Source organism: Penicillium cataractarum (assembly GCF_028827025.1).
Source record: "Penicillium cataractarum strain IBT 29864 chromosome Unknown utg000008l, whole genome shotgun sequence".
Taxonomy (NCBI): Eukaryota; Fungi; Ascomycota; class Eurotiomycetes; order Eurotiales; family Aspergillaceae; genus Penicillium; species Penicillium cataractarum.
The window spans coordinates 2,764,122-2,782,607 of NW_026622744.1; the positions used below are offsets into that span (position 1 = coordinate 2,764,122).

The window sequence follows — 18,486 nt, forward strand, 5'->3', positions numbered from 1 at the left end:
ACTTTCTTTTTCTAGTACATAACCATGTATGCATCTAAAACATTTCTAATTGAAGAGTCTCCTCTTTTAATTCACCATGGCCTAGTATTTAATATTAATCTATTGTATACTTTCACGCATGTCTCTACGGTGTCTACATGGATTACTCCACCTCGACCGCCTTGAAGGCGGTGTGCAATGTTAGCCCCCAAATTCCCAATTCTGCCAGTCTAATCGATGGCTTTCCTTCGTGGCCTCTGCAGACCGCCTGGGACAGCTAGTCACGTGTGGGGGTCTTCTTTTCTCGCGATTTGGACATCGGCTTCGACGCGGTATTCAGTGAAGCTCCAGTCTCCACCATTCCCACGGCGCATTTCCCTCCGAGTCTGTGAAATCCAGTCAACAACCATACACAGCTCCACCACAACACAGTATGGCCTCCAAGACCGCTCCCTCTCGAGTAGTCGACGTCAAGTCCGCTGGGCATCCCAACCAAACGTGAGCTCGATACGGCCGCAATTGACCAAGCACCTGATAACTGACAGCTGTCTAGACTGTACTGTACCAACCTACCCGACAAGATTAACAAGCATGATCTCCGCTCTTCGCTCTACTCCCTCTTCTCCACTTACGGCACCGTCCTCGACGTCGTGGCCATGAAGACTAGCAAAATGCGCGGACAGGCCCATATCGTCTTCAAGGACATCCAAGCCAGCACACAAGCCATGCGCGCTCTTCAAGGGTTTGACTTTTTCGGAAAGGAAATGGTGGGTTTCTCGATATCTTGTCCGGCAGTTACACATGTCCGTGGATTCTGATTGACTAATATGATCTGCTTTCCAGAAAATTGTCTATGCTAAGGGTTCCTCGGATATTCTGGCCAAGCTTCGTGGCACGTACAACCCACCCGCTCTCGGCGCAGCTCCGACCGGAGCTTCGACGGATCTCCAAAAGTCTATCTTCAGTGGACCACCAGGCGCGATTCCCTCCCGACCGGCTGCCGAGACGAATGGAGAGGCGCACGGTGTCAAGCGAGCTCGCCAGGATGAGAGTGACGAGGAAGAGGCACCGATGGAAGAGGACAGCGACGTACCCATGGAAGCCTCCTCCGATGAAGATTAATTGTGTGCCAAAAAAAAGGGAGGCCAAGACCGATGCTCTTGGTGGGGGTGGGGGAGGGGCGTTCTTTTTGCTTGAAATATCTCTCTCTGTCGGGTACCCGAATGCCAGGTACCTTTTTTTTCGCCCTTCAGTATGGGCTGGACCCATCGGAGAGGACGATCTCGCGGGGAACGTGCAGGTTCACCGATTGACCTACGAGACCGAGCCAGATGAGGAGATATGTTCCGGTGGTGACGCTCTGTCCATCTGCAACATGCGCCATGGCATCCGCGGTGTTGCACGGGTGGACAAAAAAGGCCGGAGCGCCAGATTCTGGATGATACTACGAAAGACATAATGAGCCCCTTGAAAAGACCAACACTATCCCAGTCTTGCCCTTTTTTCGGCCTGAGGAAGAGAAAGAAAAAGAGTGTGCACCTACGCCGAAACTGATCCCTCCCATCACCCCGACATTCTGCAATTGCTGCTTGTACTGCTCCGGTACTACATATTGATAGACCGCGTCCAGCCCCACGGGGCCTTGGTGATTGTGCCACCGGAGCACGAAATACAAGACGGGGACTTGATATGTGGGGGAGAGCACGATATCATAATCTATCTGCAAAGTGGGATGGAGATTGGTGCGGATAAGGGCTTCCTGTGATTGAAAATTATTAGGACTGTGTTTTTATTAAATCGGCAATTGATACCCCCCTACGACGGGCTGCAGACCGGATCTTCATCTTCATCTTCCATTGCTTTTGCTTTTGCCTGTGCCTGCGTAGATGTAGAAGTATCGGTGTGGGTCGAGACTTCTTGTAAATCTGCATCAGGAATCTGGACCTCGAAGCATTTAGTAATCTTGAGGCTGATAGTATTCTAAACCGATCGCGCGAGGGGGGGTCCAGCCCCCCAATCAATGTTAGTGCCACATCTTTCCCAATATTGAATAAAGTCAAGTTCATGCAGGACGCCGACAGGGAGATACCTGTGTGACCAGTCGAACCGAGGACCAGCCTCCGTCCACTTGGGCGGCCGTGCAGCTGCGGGTTCGCTCGGCAAGAGCTCGACATGCAGAGTCAAACTCGTCCGGCGTGAGAAATGGAAAGGCGGACAGAGACGGCGTGGTGTGCGCCATTGCGCCATCAACCATCGTGCCCACTCTCCTTGGTGCCGTCAACCACGTTCGACGGAAGCGTCGGGCTTACCCAACCCTCTCGACGTGGTGTAATGTGGGTGGGGGAGACGAGTGGTCTGTCTGACTGTGAGAGGACCCGGAGGCTAAAGCTAGTAAGCTAGAGTAAGCTACGGGTATATTAGTGGAGCAAGGCATCTACCGACAGACAGGACCCAGGCCTGGAGGGGCCGAGCGATTGTCAACGTTGCCGTGGTGGATATCAATCAGATTGGGGATTTTGGGAGGCGGTAAATGGTTGCGGCCGTTGTGTGTGATCCAATAAAAGAGGGTCAATAATCGGATTGTAGGGGGTGGAAAAGGTAGCCGGAGACGGGGAGGAAAGAAGGACAATGGAGTTTGTTGACAGGAACTTGGAAGGGATCGGCCATGTCACATCAGGTTTACGACTGGGCGGATCCATGCAAAAGATGAACAACTGGGTCTGATACCTCAGAAGTAGTTCAACTAGCTGACTAGCTTAGCTAGTAGCTGGCAATTGGGGGTACTCGGTACTTGACAGAAGTACGAGGAAAGTGTGGGCCGAGGGAGTATTGGATACCGTGTTCATAAAAGATAGGAACTACAGTATGTGAGTGAGGTTTTATTTTGTACTGGAAGTCTAGGAAAAGGAATCATAGGAAGTTGTTAGTTGATGAGTACATACTCTCCAGAGTCCGTGCTGGGTCCAGCCGCAAGCGGTGGGGAAATGCTGGCAGATACGAAGAAGGTACTTATCCATCGTATGATAATCCAGTAAAAGATCCAAGTATCGTTAATGTACCATGACCCGGTACCTGTCCTTGTTCTTTGTTCCTTGAAATCTGCACTTCCCTGTTCCGCTTGCAGCGCCAACGACTTCTGCTCCTATCAGCGTTCATGGATCCACCATTTACTTTGCTTTGCTCTCCGGGAACGATTCCTGCGTCTTTCTTGGTACTCTGCGATGAACTTCTGTTGTGGCAACCATCACGCTTTCGTCAGTTGGGTCTTTCCACGCCATGGGCTGATGCATGGCAGGTCGCTCTCTCCACTTGACTTTTATGTACGTCTATCTTCCCATCTTCGCTGCCCCCTTCCTCCTGCCACTCCTTTAATGGGAATTATCCCACCCTTCCTCCACAATTATTCCTTGTTTTTTACTTTGTCATTTCCTCGTTTCAACCTGTTCATAACTGCCGATCCGTTTGATGTTTATTTCACCCCCTCACTGGCCCTTACAATCAATTGGCCTATACTCGACAAGTAAGACGTAACCGGGGTCAATTGCAAGGGCCCCGTGTGCTGGACATTGAATGACTTCATTTCCTCATTTTTACAAATACTTTTTACCCCTCCTGTGAGACTGTGAATACCTTCATCCCTACACTTCCCATTTGCTTTCCTGGGAAAGGTAACCCTTCCCCGCCTACTCAAACCCTCGCACGTTGTCGCCCCATCGTCCAACCAACACCACCGTCTTCCTCCAATCTGAAACACCTCTTTGCTCCATCATCTCCGCACGGGGAGCTTTCAGCCGCCAATCGCGCGCCCAATTGGAAACCCGCCGGGTGTACAGGCCTGGAGCCCGGATCGATCGCTCAGCAATCGCGGCGTGGTTTGACGTCAACACTCTGCGAGTCGATCTAATCTCACCCTACCAGCCAAAAACGCTGCCCACGGTCATTCCGGACTTTGAACTCGCCCCGAGAGAGGTCCAAGCTACTCTTCTTCTGTATATTATCATTGAGCTTGGCCTCCATCGACTCATGCTGTGCATGCTCTACTTTTAAGCCTGGGGCAAATTCGCAATTTCACCTTGGCGCTGGGTCGCTCTCTGCGAAGCCATGGGCAACTCACAATCAAGTGCGACAAAGGAAGAGACCCGCCGTGCCAATCGGCTTTCCAAACCGTTGACCAGGAAGTTGGCTTCTCTGAGCTCACCTTCATCGGCTCGTACATCGATAGACGGTCCAGAGTTGAATACTGGGTTAATTGGGTGGCAGAACCCATGGGTCGGATCGAATATCTCGACGGACGTCAGGAATAGCCATGGAAAGGCGAGAGAGATCCCTCCAACCTTGTTTGAAGCTGAAACAGGTCCATCGAACGAGGAAAAAGTGATTGAGTCTCCAATTCAGTCGCCAGTGGTCCAGGATGAACCGCTTTCGCCGCTTTCCCCTCTTTCTAGCACCGTGTCTTCCAGACACTCTGTCCGGAGAGCATCCTACCAACCCGGAACCTATGGCGGTTCCTCGCAGCTATCATACGTGCCACAACATCCTAGACGAGCCAACTCCGTCCAAACCACCCTCACTAGACACAACAGTGTGATCTATGAGAATACATACGAAGATGCGACTTCCTCCAATACGCACTTCTTGGTTGGCAACCAGCGCTTCTCCTTGACTCGCCGACGTTCTCTCTTGACTCGACCTGGCGTAGCTACAAGGCGAACAACTCCCGCCGCCAGTCGCGTACCACCTCCAATTGGCGAACCTACGGATCCTCTCGATGATCTAAACGACTCTGGAGTCTTACAATGGCCATTACCACCGCGCCAGAGACCAGAGCTTGCTGCGGCACCCCCGATACGACCAACCAGTCCGCCAGACAGTAAATACACGCAACTTGGAGCATTAAAGTTGGGATCTCTACGAGTTGTGAATGGCTCTGCGTCTCCATGCCCCAGCGAACGGGTTCCTCTCAATCAGCCTGGTCTCGGCCTGGACAATGTCGATACTATGGGCCGGATCAAGTCTACCCTGGAGATTCCCGCGGTACCTGACCTGAAGAAATCCGACGACGTTCCAGGCAGTCCATTCTCATTCGAAAAGTCCCCCTCAGTCACAACTGCCCCGCCATCAAAGTCGATCTTCCCGAGCGAGTTGGAAGATGAGGGAATCGCCATGTTCGATGACAGCACCAGCCATACGGACAAAGTTGCAGCAGACACCGGTCTGGATCGAAGCACCACCCATTCACTCAACAAGTCCGACAGCGGCTACAGCTCAGCAGCTTCCGTCAGCTCCTACCACCACAGCCGCTCACGCGCATCGTTCGACTCGCAGACCTCCGGTTCCTGCACTGCAGACGGCCACGCCAAGACCGTCTGGGTCACTTGTGACCAGTCCCGCAGCCATCACCGCCACGAAGAGATTCAGCGGCATTTCAGCCTGCATGAAGCCAAGTACAAGACGGGGAACTACTCGCGGCTACATCCCAATTTTGATCGCTGGTACGATTCGATCGGCCCAGGAACCGAGAAACCCCTTGCTGCCTTGCGAACTCGCCGATCAACTCTGTGTGCTCCCCGATACACCGAGTATCCGGCGCAGAAGATCGAGCTCGATTCCGCGGTTTCCACGGGCGAAGTGGCCGTTCACGAAGAGCAGGTTTACTCTCGGGGGCGGTTGTATGCGGATCGCTGTTCGACCACCGCCGGACTTGATGTTTCGCACAGCCTGAGCTCTTCCACGTCACTGGGGACGGACACACCGCCGAGCTACCAGCAGCGCGGGGGCAGCAGTGCCCGCAGCCAGATGCACCGGTCTGCATCGGAGCGCTACGTCGATGTGAAAGGGAAACACGAATTACCCGCGTATCGATCAAGATCCCGAAGCCGCCCTGGCAGCCGGGTCTGGTCCCAGAAGCCTGGGATCGAGATCCCTCCTCTCCCCACGATTATGTCCCCGGATAATCTCTACGAGGATGAAGTGGACATTGACTTGTATGCACCCGAGACTGTCCGTGGCCGGCCTCGCAGTCGGAGTCAGGACTTTCGCCGTCGCAAGTTGGTCAAGGCGCGTCCTCAGGCGGAAATTCATATGTGACGATCTTTTTTACTTCCTGTTATGCCCCCTCTTTACAGTTACAGATATGAGCGACAGTGTCTTCATTCTTTTACTTTCATTCTCTTGGTTTGGTGGCTTGATGGTTCGATCTGGGCTCGGCTCCATTTCGGGGTTCTAATTCTTGGCTGAGATTCCCCATCTACACGAAAAGTTTGCTTTCTCCTCGGCGTTGCTGTGCCGGGGTTTGTTTTGGTGGTTCTTATTTACGGTGTCATATTTTGGATACTCTGTTTTTGTGAAATCGGAGTACTCGGATTGATTTTTATCGATATATACCCTCGTTGAAAGTGATTTATTGGGTGTTATACACGGGCGTTCATGGTGTTTTGTTGTTCTTATTTTTTAACTGAACTAGCCCCATATTCACAAGCATGCTGACTGACGCGCGGTGTTTGGCAATCTTTATTATGTGTTGAATTAATTTCTGATTTGAAATCGAATTTGATTTTGATTACTGATCAAGATCTGATTAGTCTCGCCTCTGATGGTATTTTCTTTTTGCGCTTATTGCGCTGTCCACTGCATTGCCGGTACTCATTTCAGCTCCGAGTTCGGACGCCACAATAGCAAGCACGGAGTATGTATGCCGGCATATTGGTTCCTGTGCTGTCAAATTGTCAATAGACTCGACTCAACACCGCTACGCATTCTAGATTCAATACTGCTACGTAGATTTTCTAAATTTCCACTGGATTACCCGCCCAACCTCCCGAGCTCATCCCTGCCCTGCATCCGAATTATCAATCTGCAAGACCTAGGAACCGCAGTAAGGGGACGCGTGCCATGTGGCATTTTTTCTGTTTGAGTATTTAATTTTGATTTTTTTTTCTTCACCGCGTGGACGGTCGATGGGCCAGGGTCTGCTCTCACTTATAGTCTTATGTAGGGTTCGTTGTCGGGGCGGCTGGGACGCAAGGAGGGCATGCAGGCCTGGATTTGAATTGGGATGTGAATCTGAATTCGACGGCATCATGTTATGCTGGGAGTTGTTCGCTTAGAAAGCTTACGGGGTCTTTTACATGTCATATGCCAATGACTACAGTATTTAAATAAAGATATGGAAAGGCAGATGAGTGATTTGTTCTGAGATTGTTGTCTGATCTTACAGAGCAGGAATAGGGGGTATTTATTATAAGTGATTGTTATTATTCATTTCATTCCATACATAAAAAGACAAATAACAAATTTATCATACAAATCCCAAAACATTATACCGAATTCGATTCCAAATCCAAAACGTGTCCGAGCCATGTCGCGCCAAGATGCCATGCGATGTCATTCATCAATCCAATCTAATGCAAATAGCATAATTCATAGACATAGACAAATCATCCATTAATGTCAATCCGCATTCACTTAGTAAATGCGAATCTTCTTCATCTTAGGCGCAGCTTCCTTCGGCACAACGATAGACAAGATACCATTCCTCAGCGCGGCACGAACACCATCTTGGTCCACGCGCGCGGCGAAAGCGAACGTACGCTGGAATTCCCCGATAGACCGCTCTGCAATCCAGTAGTGGTCCGTAGAGGGGGTGGAAGATGATGAAGGAGACTCTTCTGCAGGCGCGGGGGCAGGCTTCTCCACGATCACGGCTGATGTTGACCGGGTGCTTGACGCAGAGCGAACGCTGGCAGTTGACGAGCGGGCGTCGGAGACATTTCCATCATCGTCTTCGTCATCATCTTCGACGGTGGGCTGTTGCCATGATGGAGACGGGGTGCGACTAGCGCTTGTGGTGGGAGTGTCCTGGCCACGAGCCTCGATCTGTGGCGAAGAGGCAGATGGAACTGTGGAGGTGTAGTTGCGTTCGGTGCGACCCTTGACGACTAGAGTTTGCGGGTCTGTGAATTCGATGTCGATGTTGCTTTGGTCTACGCCTGGGAGCTCACCGTCTAGGTGGTAGGCATCGTTTGACTCGCGCACGTCGAAGGCGGGGATGAAGACTGTGCGGCGGGTTCGAGTAGTAGATGTAGATGTCGATTTACATCTGGAGGCTTTGGTTGGTGCGGGACGGGAGAGGTGGGTCTCGTAGTCGTCCAGAAGGCGGAAGAGTGGGGAGAAGTCTGATGTGCACTGGAAGAAGGCCATTGTGGTGGATCTTGGAATGTTGTTTGGGATTTGTAGATGAATTGAGATTGAGTTGTTTTTGATCTGTGGAGATCTGGAGATGATTGAAAAGATGGATGATGGGGTTTTGGACTGACTGTGTTGCTTGTTATATACTTGAGATGATGGTCGACGCTGACTGATTGGGCGGCGAATTCCCGAATCGGGAAGGCGATTCTGGTAGTTTCTCCAATCATCTGGAAACATCCACCACCAAAACGGTGGTATAAGGGTGTATAGATGATTATTCTAGGTGATACGCTAAGAAGATATTGCGATTATGGAATTAATGTATGAATAATCGTCCCTAGCTTCGGATATTATGACTATAGAGCTCCGAGCTGCTTACAATATATATCTGGCAAGGCGTAGATGGCTATAGAAGAGACGAATCTTAGATTTGTCAGTAGCATAGTCATCGATGAAATGATACAATTTACTACAAAGTGGATTAGGCAGAGGCTTGATCAGACTAAATGTACATTTACACAAAAAAATATGACAAATATATCCTACAGGCGGGGGCCAAGCTCGCCTCGACCAGTACGGAGTGTAGCTATAATACAGTAGACCATCACCATCTCAACCCCGACAACACCTCGTGTCGGAAAGAATCGGACAGCTTAAGGTGGTATTCAGACAAGAAGCTATACAAAATCCATAAGCACTCTCAGACGGGAAAGACATGGAGAAACCAGCCAAAGCACGAATAGACATACGAGAAAAAGCCGGAAAGGAAAGTTGATAATAGTCATCCTCCAGAGGACTCAGGACTCTCCGAGAGGATGATGTGACACGACGGACCTCATCGGATATTGCGAATGCCCGGAGAAGCATACATCTCCAGCTGACGATGACCTTTTCGTAGAAGATATTCAATGGCACTAAAGTCCTTCTTATTCACCGAGAGATGTTTTTGGAATTCCGCACTACGCCGACAATACTCGTCAGCCGGAATGCACCGATGGCTAGAGAGACATAGGCGACTAGACGGACGGGAATGAGGACTGCAGAGTAGAGGACATACCGGGCGTAGTTTTTGAAATTGGGTTGAGAGTCCTGTGGAAAAAAGATGAGATGGGAAATGTTAGAAGGGATAGAGACAAGAGGTTGAAGCGAGATCTGAGGTTTAATTGCTTCATATAGTCTGGGATACCAAAGAATAATCCACGTACGATAGGCTTCTTGCGGACCTCACGCAGGCACTGCCGGTACAGGGATAGAACCTCCCGCTGTAGACCGGAGAGCCGCGCCATGGGGGGGGAGGAACTCGGTGGAGGGACTCTTTTGCGGGGAATCGAGCGAATGGTAATCACCGAGTGGACGGGATAGGAGTAGTCATAGACTAGTAGGTCCTTGAGTGGTTGTCCAAGCTCCCAGAGTTGAGTAGGGTTAGAGCTGGGGGAGCTCCTCCGTTTTCCGCCGGGGCGGGATGGGGGCGTTTGGCATTTTCCCGGCCGAATGAAAATGATGAAATCTGGAATTTCTAGGGGAGAGAGTGGGGGGAGAAATTATTAATGACGAGTCCGGGAGAATTACCCCAGCTATCGTTATTCTTTATCAACGGATCTGCTGAGATTATCTGACTTTCTTTTCTTTTCTCCTATCCTTCCTGATTTTTCCGAGTCTGTCTACAATTGTATCTATAGGCTCGAGCTATATATACCTCCATTCCCCGAATCTCCAGACAGACCATCATTGAACTCACGACTCTACAATCATGGCCACCTTCTCAGTGAGTACCATCCACCTCTCCAGAGAACATCCACAGCTAACAGTCCCTCCAGCGTCTAATCCGCTTCCTCGCCAAAGACGGCCACGTCTACTACGGCGACGCCCTCCTCCCAACCGGCATCTCCGACGTCGCCAAAGCAACTCAAGCCCGCGTTATCACCGGCGACATCTTTGGCACCCACCGCATCACCGACCAAATCGCCGACGTGCGCATGCTGCTCGCCCCCCTAGCCCGCAAAGACATCCGCACCGTCCGCTGCCTGGGCCTAAACTACGAACAACACGCCAAAGAATCCAACCTGCCCATCCCCAAATTCCCCGTCCTCTTCTTCAAGCCCGTAACCGCCATCTCCGGGCCCACGGATGATATCCCTGTTGCGCCTATTGCGCAGGAAGGCGAGGGACTGGATTATGAATGCGAGCTTGTGATCGTTATTGGGAAGGAGGCCAGGAATGTTTCCGAGGCGAATGCGTTGGATTATGTGCTTGGTTATGCGGTTGGTAATGATGTTTCGCATCGCGATTGGCAGATTAAGCGTGGTGGTGGGCAGTGGGGGTTGGGTAAGGGATTTGATGGCTGGGCGCCGTTTGGACCGGGAATTGTTTCGTCGAGGATTATTCGGGACCCGAATGCCTTGCATATTGGGACTAAGTTGAATGGGGAGACGGTGCAGTCGTCGTCCACCAAGGATATGATCTTTGGTGTGGCCAAGACTATTGCTTTCTTGTCGCAGGGAACTACTTTGTTGCCTGGCGATTTGATCTTTACTGGAACGTGAGTGCACCAGGAATCTCCTTGTCCATTTGCTATTTTGATATAATACTGACTTGGTATAGTCCCCAAGGTGTGGGTATGGGCCGTAAGCCTGCTCTGTGGCTGAAGGATGGCGATCAGGTCGAGGTCTCCCTCGAGGGAGTGGGGTCGATCTCCAACCGTGTGGTCTTTGATAAGCCCAACCCGAAGCTGTGATGGGAATTGAGCAAAAGAGCGAAGATCGTAGTCGATGCTCTCTATATATACCCACCTGATGCCAGTCATCATACATATCCAGTTTATCATCTACGCACATTCTCAATACGATACGATCAGTTCATATAATCAATTCATGGTGCTCCCTGACAGAGATCCATTAGGCTCTTCATGTAGGTAAATTAGCTGGAAAACAAAAGACGTAGAGGCTATAGCATGATCTAAACCGTCTGAGCTCCGTATCCCTTGATCCTCTCGGCAAACGCCCAGCTCTGTCCCTCCAGTTGTTCATCCTCCTTCAAGTCAATACCCTCCTTAGTAATGACCGCTATCGAGTACTTATCCAGACTCCGCGCATCACGGTAGAACAGAACCTTCAAACACTGCTTCAACGCATCCACCGCCTCCTCCCGGCTAATCTCCTCAATCGGCTTCTCCTCGGGGAACAACCGACGCAGAATCGGAACTGCCAAGTGAGCACCGAATCCAGTCGCCAAGTGCGGCGCAGAGAACGTGGTGCCCAGCAGATCCGCAGAGCTGAGGAACGGCTTGCCCTCGCCGTCGAAGCCGGCTACCAGCACGTGGTTCCACAGGGGGTTGAACTCGGAGCGTCGCTTGTAGAAGACCTTGGCGAGGTAGGTGTGCAGATTCTTGGCATTGAGCATGTTGCCGTGGGAAGAGTAGTTCTCGCGGATATCGATCGATTCGAGGAGTCGGTCAAGGTATTGCATGTCCGACACGTCGCCGCCGAATCCGACCACGGCCTGGTCGCCGAACACGCGCAGACGCTTGGTGTCTGTGAAGCGGGCAAGGGATCCATAGGAGGCTGTCATCCGATTAAGATGGAGTTAGACTTTTTGTTTCCTTGATGTCTGAATGGAAGGGAGAAGGGCTACTGGCATACCCAGGTTATCGGTGGCCAAGGCGACACCGCCGTTAAACTTCACACCCACGACCGACGTACCGGTCACGGCCGGCGAGGTGGTATGTGTTTTGGGGCCCGTGCTCTGGAGATATGAAGGGTCGTAAGCTCCGTAGACATCGTTCCTGGGCTGCAAAGGTCTATGTTAGCGATGGACAACAGGGTGTTTAGCGTGGCAGAAGGTAGGCTTACCCGGCCCCAGGTTCCTGGAAAGTGGTCCATTATGAATTGAGTATGTGGAAGACGAAATAAGTGATGGAGAGATGATAGAGTCGAGAGGATGAGGGAGGGAGAGCTGGAGTTGGGGTTGAGCGATGACGATACGCCGGAGACTGGAGAGCTTAGGCAGGCGAGCTGACGGAGCTCTGGCTGACTCAGCATTTGGTTCTACACGCGCGTTTGGCGCTTCGGAAGTACACGACTAGAATCAATGGACAAAACTGATAATTTGCTTGATTACTACTGGAAAATATAGTGTCTGTGATCTTTTCGTATTCGAGTTGCCTCCAACATGCTCTGTGGAAAATAGACAATTTTCTGAGCTTTCCACCGTTTAATACTCGCACCGAGCTTCTAGAAGTCTTTCTATCCAGTGCATAAGGCCAGCTACTGTGTATATTTAGCTTATAGTTTCTTTCTCTTTGTAGGTGAAATTACTTCTAGATATGCAAAGTATAAAATGGCCACCCAAAATAACAAAAAGGTATACCTTCGTTGTTCCAAGTTTGAGCCCGATCAAGCAACCTTATTTCCGTCGATTATATACTCTGGAGAAGACTGGAGGTCTGATGGTATGATGCGCCAACTCAGTAATCACATGTAGCAACTTTAAATCAACGTTTGCGTCTTGAATACTGGACCCTTTGATGCACTTATTCTGCCCCGTTGCCCCATTATCCAAATCCGGGAACACATCGTATTCGGGTATGCGGTGGACAAACGGGAGAGCGCTTCTCATAGGATACTGCCCGACGCTCAGCCTCTTGGCCATGGATAGCTTCGTATCCGCCGATCATATCGTCCATTGGAACAACCTCACTGCACCAAGGTCATGCGTCAAAAACAGAATACGACTTATGATTCAGCACATAGCAAGTTTAAATACCAACAAATATTTCCCTCCGACCTACGAAGCTCCATATTCTTTTCTACTCGTACTATACTCCTACTATACTATACAATCCTCTTCAAACTGTACCAAGACGCAACAAGTCAACGACATGTCCTCCCCACCAACCAGAACAGACACAATCGACTCTGTCCCCGCAGAGTTCGACGTCGATGAGACCAGCTCCTCACGCATCTACCATATCTACAAACCCGCCTTCCGCAGGCACTACGACATCAAATCCCCCTCCGACAAACCAATCTACTACGTCAACATCTCATCCTTCACACACAACAAGCCCGAACTCACTCTCCACGCCGGCACCGACAAAAAAGCACCCATCATAGCAGCCTCCAAGTTCCTCAAACTCTCTGCAGACTGTAAACTAGCACTGGGTGACCCGGAAGACCTGAAAAGCACCCTGTGGGAAGATATGGTCCGAGAGTCGCCCATCCACTCCAGATATCGATTTGAGATGACCATTCCCGGCGTGCAGGGAAATGGACATGGAGAGCGACGGGTGTTTGTTTGGAAACGTACGCATAGCGTCAAGGTGGAGGATACGAGGCCTTTCCCGTTGAGTATGCGGTCGTTTAAGATGGTTGATGAGAAGACCGGGCAGGTTGTGGCTGTTTTTTCGAGGGAGAGGTCGGTTACCAAGTGTGGTCAACTGCAGGTTCGTGCGGAGCATGGCGAGGACTTTGATAAGATGGTGTTGATTTCTGGACTGAGTGTGTTCGAGAAGGCTTCTGGTGGAGGAGGAGGTGGCGGTGGAGGTTGAAAGGAGATCAGTCTGTTGGGGTGCTGTCTTGAAACCAGATATTCGAGAAGACGTCGAGAACAGACAATAATTAAGACTGCTGCTCCATGGCTGAAGAACTATACTGAAACTTGTATGGCTACATGAATGATATGGATTTCTAAATTACAGGCTGAAGCACCAAAATATTGCACGTTGAAACCATCAATATAAGGATCCTCAAAACTGTATCTCATGGGTCGGCCATAAGCCGAAATAGATCCCCAAATGCAAGGACCCGAAGTGTTATCATTTACTTCCTCCCGTTCCCAGTACCCGGAGCCCCGGGTGGTGCAGTGGAATATTTCACACAGTCGCCACTTCCGGGAATTGGAGGACTGCCATGAGGTTGCAGAAAGCTGGATCAGAAGCTATCAAAAGCGCTGTGGATGCGCGACCCCGGCAGTGGCGGCTTCGGGTGGGCGGGTGGGATCGGCCCTGGTGGCCGGGTTAACAAATGTTTTTCATATTTTTCTTGATAATTTTATATCATTGTAATCCTTGAGAGTAGACTATTGATTTCGTATATCTTTTAAAAATCTCAAGCGTGTTAGTGGTGTAGAAAACGGTGTTATATTGTTGCATGCGGCATCGAGCCTGGCCAAGGGGAACGTCAATCGGCATTTTTGGCGCTCTGAACAGCATCGAGATGAGTTTATATGGAGAACGAGAAGTCGAGGGTTCAACCCGGCACTTTCGCGAAACGGTCTTATTGCCTGATTTTCTATCTAGCCGTTGATTTTATCATGCGCCATCGCTCGTCCACCAGGTGAAGTTATGGAACACTGGGACGATGAAGTATCTCTGGCAGATCGTATGTGGGTTCGAACTGGCATGCTCGTAAGGTCATGTCGCTCGTATGCTGATTAGCCATGGCTTGATATGCGTAATTTTTCCTCTTTGATGTTCCCTCTGTGATGTTCCCTCGTCTTGTATATTATGAGATCATTGTTTATTTGGGACTACGATGCAGCCGAAGTACATTTTTTGTGGATTTGTAGACGTGATTTTGGTTCTTCAAATTGCTAACACTATCATTGCAGATTTAGCTTATTATAGTACAAACGAGATGGTGGGTATCAGATGCAGGTACCACTAAGGTACCTGTATCATTGCATGTTGGGCTAAGGCACCAAATGCGAGAGCAAGGCCTTCGTGTCACGCTGTTCCGGGGGCCCAGAGAGAGCCCCAATCCCGAGTTCCCCAGGTTTTTTGGCGGAAGCCGAAGCACGGCCCATGCTGACCGTCGCCTGAGACCGCTTGATAAACTTCTCCATTGGGCATGGGAAGGGCCGTCTCGAATGATATGTGGTGAGGGACGAACTCCCTGGTGCTCGTAGTCCAAGGGCTGGGCTGATGGGCTTGTAGTCACTAGCGAGTTGTTCTAGGTCTTTCAAGAACTAGATGTGTCTGAGAAACTGGCCATCTCGTGATAGAGGACATTTCAGGATCCCACAAATTTCAATTCATGGGGCTTTCCTCTTTGCATCCGCCCCAGAGACAAACTCGATAGACGACCGCTGGCCCACAGCGTTCTTCTCTTCTTGTTTCTGGCGAGCCTCCTGCTGAGTCTTGAGAAGCTCCTCCTTGAAAGCCCATTTGGGAAGGTTAGAGACATCCCAAAGATCCGATGGCAAAGCCGTGTTGTATTGTGACTGCTCATCAATGCCCGCATGCTCCATCATTTTCATCAATAAGCTAGGGTTTCGTAGGGACGAGGAGCTGGCTAGCTTTGCATTGAAATGAATGCCCTGTTTCTTGAGGGAGAGGAAATGCTCAAACTTGGCATTTGCTGCGGCGTTCGGTGAACCCGGGGGTGAAGGTGGAATATCCAAATTAGGGACTGGCGGAAGCGTCAAGTCGTGCACTAGAGCTCGTGTGGTCGAGAAAGGCGAGGAACGACCGCTCGTTGAAGGACCTTCTGGCGATTGTGTCCGGTTCATAGGCGCGGGGCCGGATGCGGGACCGAGAGCTGGACCATTGGGAGCTTCGTTGATAGATTGACTGGGCTGGATTTGCGGTTGATGATCTGGTTGAGCGGCAGGATTTGGTTCTAGAAGAGTAAGGAGCGTTAGTATGGAAGCGCATCAACTGAGTAAGAAAGTGAAGGGAACTAACTGGTGTCCTGGACGGGTTGCTTCGGCACAACCGGGGGCTGTTTTTCGCGCTGCTGAGCTCAGAGTCAGTCATATTCTGTAAATAATTGCAGGATCGCCATACTGTTGATTGCGATTGAGGAGTAGGCTTGATCTCGACTTCATCCTCGCTACTGCTTCCGTATGCATCGAGACCGAGCATGGTGCTGTTCTTTGGCGCGGAGTTCTTGGAAGATTGGTAACCCAAGTTCGCTAATTCAAAGCTCAAACAGTCAGGTTGCCACCCAAAAGTCGTCTCAGCCGTTTCTTTATCGCTCAAAAGGTGTTATTAAGAAGTGTATCAAGCTCCAGTTCCTGGGCAAGCCAAGGGAACAGCTCCCGCCCGCCGCGGCATTACATAAGCGAGGCAGCTACAGCATCGCGTCAGACACCCGGACAGCCTCCATTGCTAACTACCTCAACGAAATCCCCCCATTCTCTCCTCCAACCTCTTTCTTTCCTTTCCTCTGAACCTATTTCAAGCTTCATAGAACCCCGAAACTATCAATCACCCTCAAGATGACGTCGCTCATGGATCACCAAGCTCGTGAGACTGTCGGATACTCCTTCTCTGAGTCCACAGCTGGTGTCAAGCAACATGGATTCTACCCGTACGAAGCTTCCAACCCACCAGATTTCGAATCTTTAGCTTACACTCTCATCTTTCCCTAGTTACACGGACAATGGTGGCTCCACTCTGGGCATCACAGGTTCCGATTTCGCCATCCTGGCTGGCGACACCCGTTCCACATCCGGCTACAATATCAACTCTCGCATGGTTCCCAAGGTCTTCAAGATTGGCGGTGATGACGAGACAGGCGAGGGCGCCAACATCATCCTCTCCGTGGTGGGATTCGCCGCCGATGGCACTGCCCTCAAGGAACGACTCGATACCGTGGTGAAGATGTACAAGTACCAGCACGGGAAACCCATGTCCGTCTCCGCCTGTGCCCAGCGCTTGTCGACTATTCTATACCAGAAGCGGTTCTTCCCTTACTACGTACACGCTATCTTGGCCGGTCTGGATGAGGAGGGCAAGGGTGCTTTGTACAGCTACGACCCCGTGGGTTCATACGAAAGGGAGCAATGCCGTGCTGCCGGTGCTGCTGCGAGCTTGATCATGCCTTTCCTGGATAACCAGGTCAACTTCAAGAACCAATACATTCCTGGAAGTGGGGAGGGTCATGCCCTTGTGGCGAAGAAGCCCGAGCCTCTGCCTCTAGAAACAGTCAAGGGTCTTGTACGGGACGCCTTCACGAGTGCAGTGGAGCGACACATTGAGGTTGGTGATAATTTGCAAATGGTCATTATCACCAAGGCTGGAATTGAGGAGGTGTATCACCCTCTGAAGAAGGATTAGAGGAAGGGTGTCATTTCTGTCTACGATAGTTTTCTAATGCAAGGAATTTTTTGACTTGGGTGAATCACTTTGTTCAAGTATATGTGAAAGAAAGACTGGATAATTTTTATTCAAGATTTGTAATCTTGATGTCGTCACGCGTGTAAGATATCTTGTAAAAAAGAGACCCAATTGAAAATGCTCCTGAACGCCCATACCATGCCGGGAATCGATATAGATGTGTATAAATCAGAATCGCTCCTTCATGCGAGAAGCAACGGTTCGGAGGTTGCCATAGACCTTGCCCTGTTTTGTGTTAGAAGAGAGAAGCTCGAAAGAGAGTTGTAGCAGTCACTTACAGGAGGGCTACCGAGAATGAGGCTGACAATAGCCTCACGGGCAATGTGAATGTTCTTGAAGCCACCCAGAATGTGGATCTTCTGGTCTGCCAGCACCACACGGGTTCGGCTGGCGTTCTCAATAGCAAACTTGGTCTTTCCGTCCTTGCCAGCAATACGACCAATCGCACGACCAAGATGCTCTCCGTTGAGGGTCTTGACATCCTTAATTTCGAAAGTCTCGATGTAAAGGTCGTCCAATCGGAGAAGAGCAATCGCATCATCGATATCGAAGCCGTAAGTGAAAGCCCGGATAAAGTCTGCACCCTTTTGGAGAGCACCAACGTCCGCGGTGAACTTGGAGGTTCGGAGTTCCACAGCACGGCTCTTGATATTCATGCGCACTTGGAGCTTGAGGTGCTCGACGATAGGAGGGCAGATTTTGGTCCAGTTGGCTTTGAGGGGCGTCATGCGGTGAGGAGGAACGGGCACCTTGCGAGACTCGATGCGATAAGCGGTACTGGTCTCCTTCGCAGGTGTGAAAACGGGGCGGCCCTCTTCGTCGATGCGCATCTCGGTGTCTGCCGTGGGCTCTGCAACGGGGTTGGCGACATCGGGCTCTGTCGTTCCCTGGGCATCGATCAAGACCTCATCATCCTGGTCTAGTAAAATAGTTAGCGCAAAGTACTCGATCGGGACGTATTTTGTTGGTACTAGCCCATGGATTGAACGGGCTGCTGAAGGGCAGAAAATTCCGCCGGTTGGCGAAGGGCAGTCGGGGCAACCATTGTTGTTGATGTATTGGCAAAAGTCCGTACGAAAAAAAAGTCGAGAATAATCTGTTATCGCAGAAATTATCAGTGGCGGGCCCCTCGCCGAAAAAAGAAGTGTGGGCGCCCGCTGGATTTTTCGGTGCAAACAAGACAAACGCCCGATGATTTCATG

The 18,486-nt window shown here is 50.6% G+C and overlaps 11 protein-coding genes across 11 annotated transcripts; 5 read left to right on the top strand and 6 right to left on the bottom strand.

Annotated features, from left to right (window-relative positions):
* Positions 1-412: 412 nt before the first annotated feature.
* On the top strand, positions 413-1,101 carry N7496_010152 (U2 snRNP complex subunit MSL1; the record flags this gene model as incomplete). The annotated part of the gene is made up of 3 exons (XM_056703065.1): positions 413-477; positions 533-746; positions 823-1,101. 3 exons carry the CDS (start codon positions 413-415, stop codon positions 1,099-1,101), a joined length of 558 nt encoding a protein of 185 aa, XP_056552065.1.
* A 127-nt stretch (positions 1,102-1,228) lies between these two features.
* N7496_010153 (ATG3/ATG10 family protein) lies at positions 1,229-2,233 on the bottom strand (the record flags this gene model as incomplete). The annotated part of the gene is made up of 4 exons (XM_056703066.1): positions 1,229-1,423; positions 1,523-1,760; positions 1,799-1,917; positions 2,069-2,233. The coding sequence occupies 4 exons, from the start codon at positions 2,231-2,233 to the stop codon at positions 1,229-1,231; spliced, it is 717 nt and encodes a 238-aa protein (XP_056552066.1).
* Positions 2,234-4,080: 1,847 nt separating this feature from the next.
* Positions 4,081-6,066, top strand: N7496_010154 (uncharacterized protein; the record flags this gene model as incomplete). Its single annotated transcript, XM_056703067.1, has 1 exon — positions 4,081-6,066. The coding sequence occupies one exon, from the start codon at positions 4,081-4,083 to the stop codon at positions 6,064-6,066; it is 1,986 nt and encodes a 661-aa protein (XP_056552067.1).
* A 1,377-nt stretch (positions 6,067-7,443) lies between these two features.
* N7496_010155 (Hsp20/alpha crystallin family protein) lies at positions 7,444-8,178 on the bottom strand (the record flags this gene model as incomplete). Its single annotated transcript, XM_056703068.1, has 1 exon — positions 7,444-8,178. The coding sequence occupies one exon, from the start codon at positions 8,176-8,178 to the stop codon at positions 7,444-7,446; it is 735 nt and encodes a 244-aa protein (XP_056552068.1).
* An 823-nt stretch (positions 8,179-9,001) lies between these two features.
* Positions 9,002-9,452, bottom strand: N7496_010156 (succinate dehydrogenase assembly factor 1; the record flags this gene model as incomplete). The annotated part of the gene is made up of 3 exons (XM_056703069.1): positions 9,002-9,164; positions 9,224-9,255; positions 9,372-9,452. The coding sequence occupies 3 exons, from the start codon at positions 9,450-9,452 to the stop codon at positions 9,002-9,004; spliced, it is 276 nt and encodes a 91-aa protein (XP_056552069.1).
* A 464-nt stretch (positions 9,453-9,916) lies between these two features.
* N7496_010157 (fumarylacetoacetate hydrolase family protein) lies at positions 9,917-10,900 on the top strand (the record flags this gene model as incomplete). The annotated part of the gene is made up of 3 exons (XM_056703070.1): positions 9,917-9,931; positions 9,984-10,705; positions 10,768-10,900. The coding sequence occupies 3 exons, from the start codon at positions 9,917-9,919 to the stop codon at positions 10,898-10,900; spliced, it is 870 nt and encodes a 289-aa protein (XP_056552070.1).
* Positions 10,901-11,121: 221 nt separating this feature from the next.
* On the bottom strand, positions 11,122-12,044 carry pre4 (proteasome core particle subunit beta 7; the record flags this gene model as incomplete). The annotated part of the gene is made up of 3 exons (XM_056703071.1): positions 11,122-11,726; positions 11,805-11,952; positions 12,015-12,044. The coding sequence occupies 3 exons, from the start codon at positions 12,042-12,044 to the stop codon at positions 11,122-11,124; spliced, it is 783 nt and encodes a 260-aa protein (XP_056552071.1).
* A 998-nt stretch (positions 12,045-13,042) lies between these two features.
* N7496_010159 (uncharacterized protein) lies at positions 13,043-13,711 on the top strand (the record flags this gene model as incomplete). Its single annotated transcript, XM_056703072.1, has 1 exon — positions 13,043-13,711. One exon carries the CDS (start codon positions 13,043-13,045, stop codon positions 13,709-13,711), a length of 669 nt encoding a protein of 222 aa, XP_056552072.1.
* A 1,484-nt stretch (positions 13,712-15,195) lies between these two features.
* Positions 15,196-16,027, bottom strand: N7496_010160 (HCNGP domain-containing protein; the record flags this gene model as incomplete). Its single annotated transcript, XM_056703073.1, has 2 exons — positions 15,196-15,738; positions 15,950-16,027. The coding sequence occupies 2 exons, from the start codon at positions 16,025-16,027 to the stop codon at positions 15,196-15,198; spliced, it is 621 nt and encodes a 206-aa protein (XP_056552073.1).
* Positions 16,028-16,383: 356 nt separating this feature from the next.
* Positions 16,384-17,224, top strand: prs3 (proteasome core particle subunit beta 6; the record flags this gene model as incomplete). Its single annotated transcript, XM_056703074.1, has 2 exons — positions 16,384-16,475; positions 16,537-17,224. The coding sequence occupies 2 exons, from the start codon at positions 16,384-16,386 to the stop codon at positions 17,222-17,224; spliced, it is 780 nt and encodes a 259-aa protein (XP_056552074.1).
* Positions 17,225-17,452: 228 nt separating this feature from the next.
* On the bottom strand, positions 17,453-18,329 carry N7496_010162 (pre-rRNA-processing protein PNO1; the record flags this gene model as incomplete). Its single annotated transcript, XM_056703075.1, has 3 exons — positions 17,453-17,509; positions 17,563-18,198; positions 18,273-18,329. The coding sequence occupies 3 exons, from the start codon at positions 18,327-18,329 to the stop codon at positions 17,453-17,455; spliced, it is 750 nt and encodes a 249-aa protein (XP_056552075.1).
* Between the last annotated feature and the right edge of the window lie 157 nt (positions 18,330-18,486).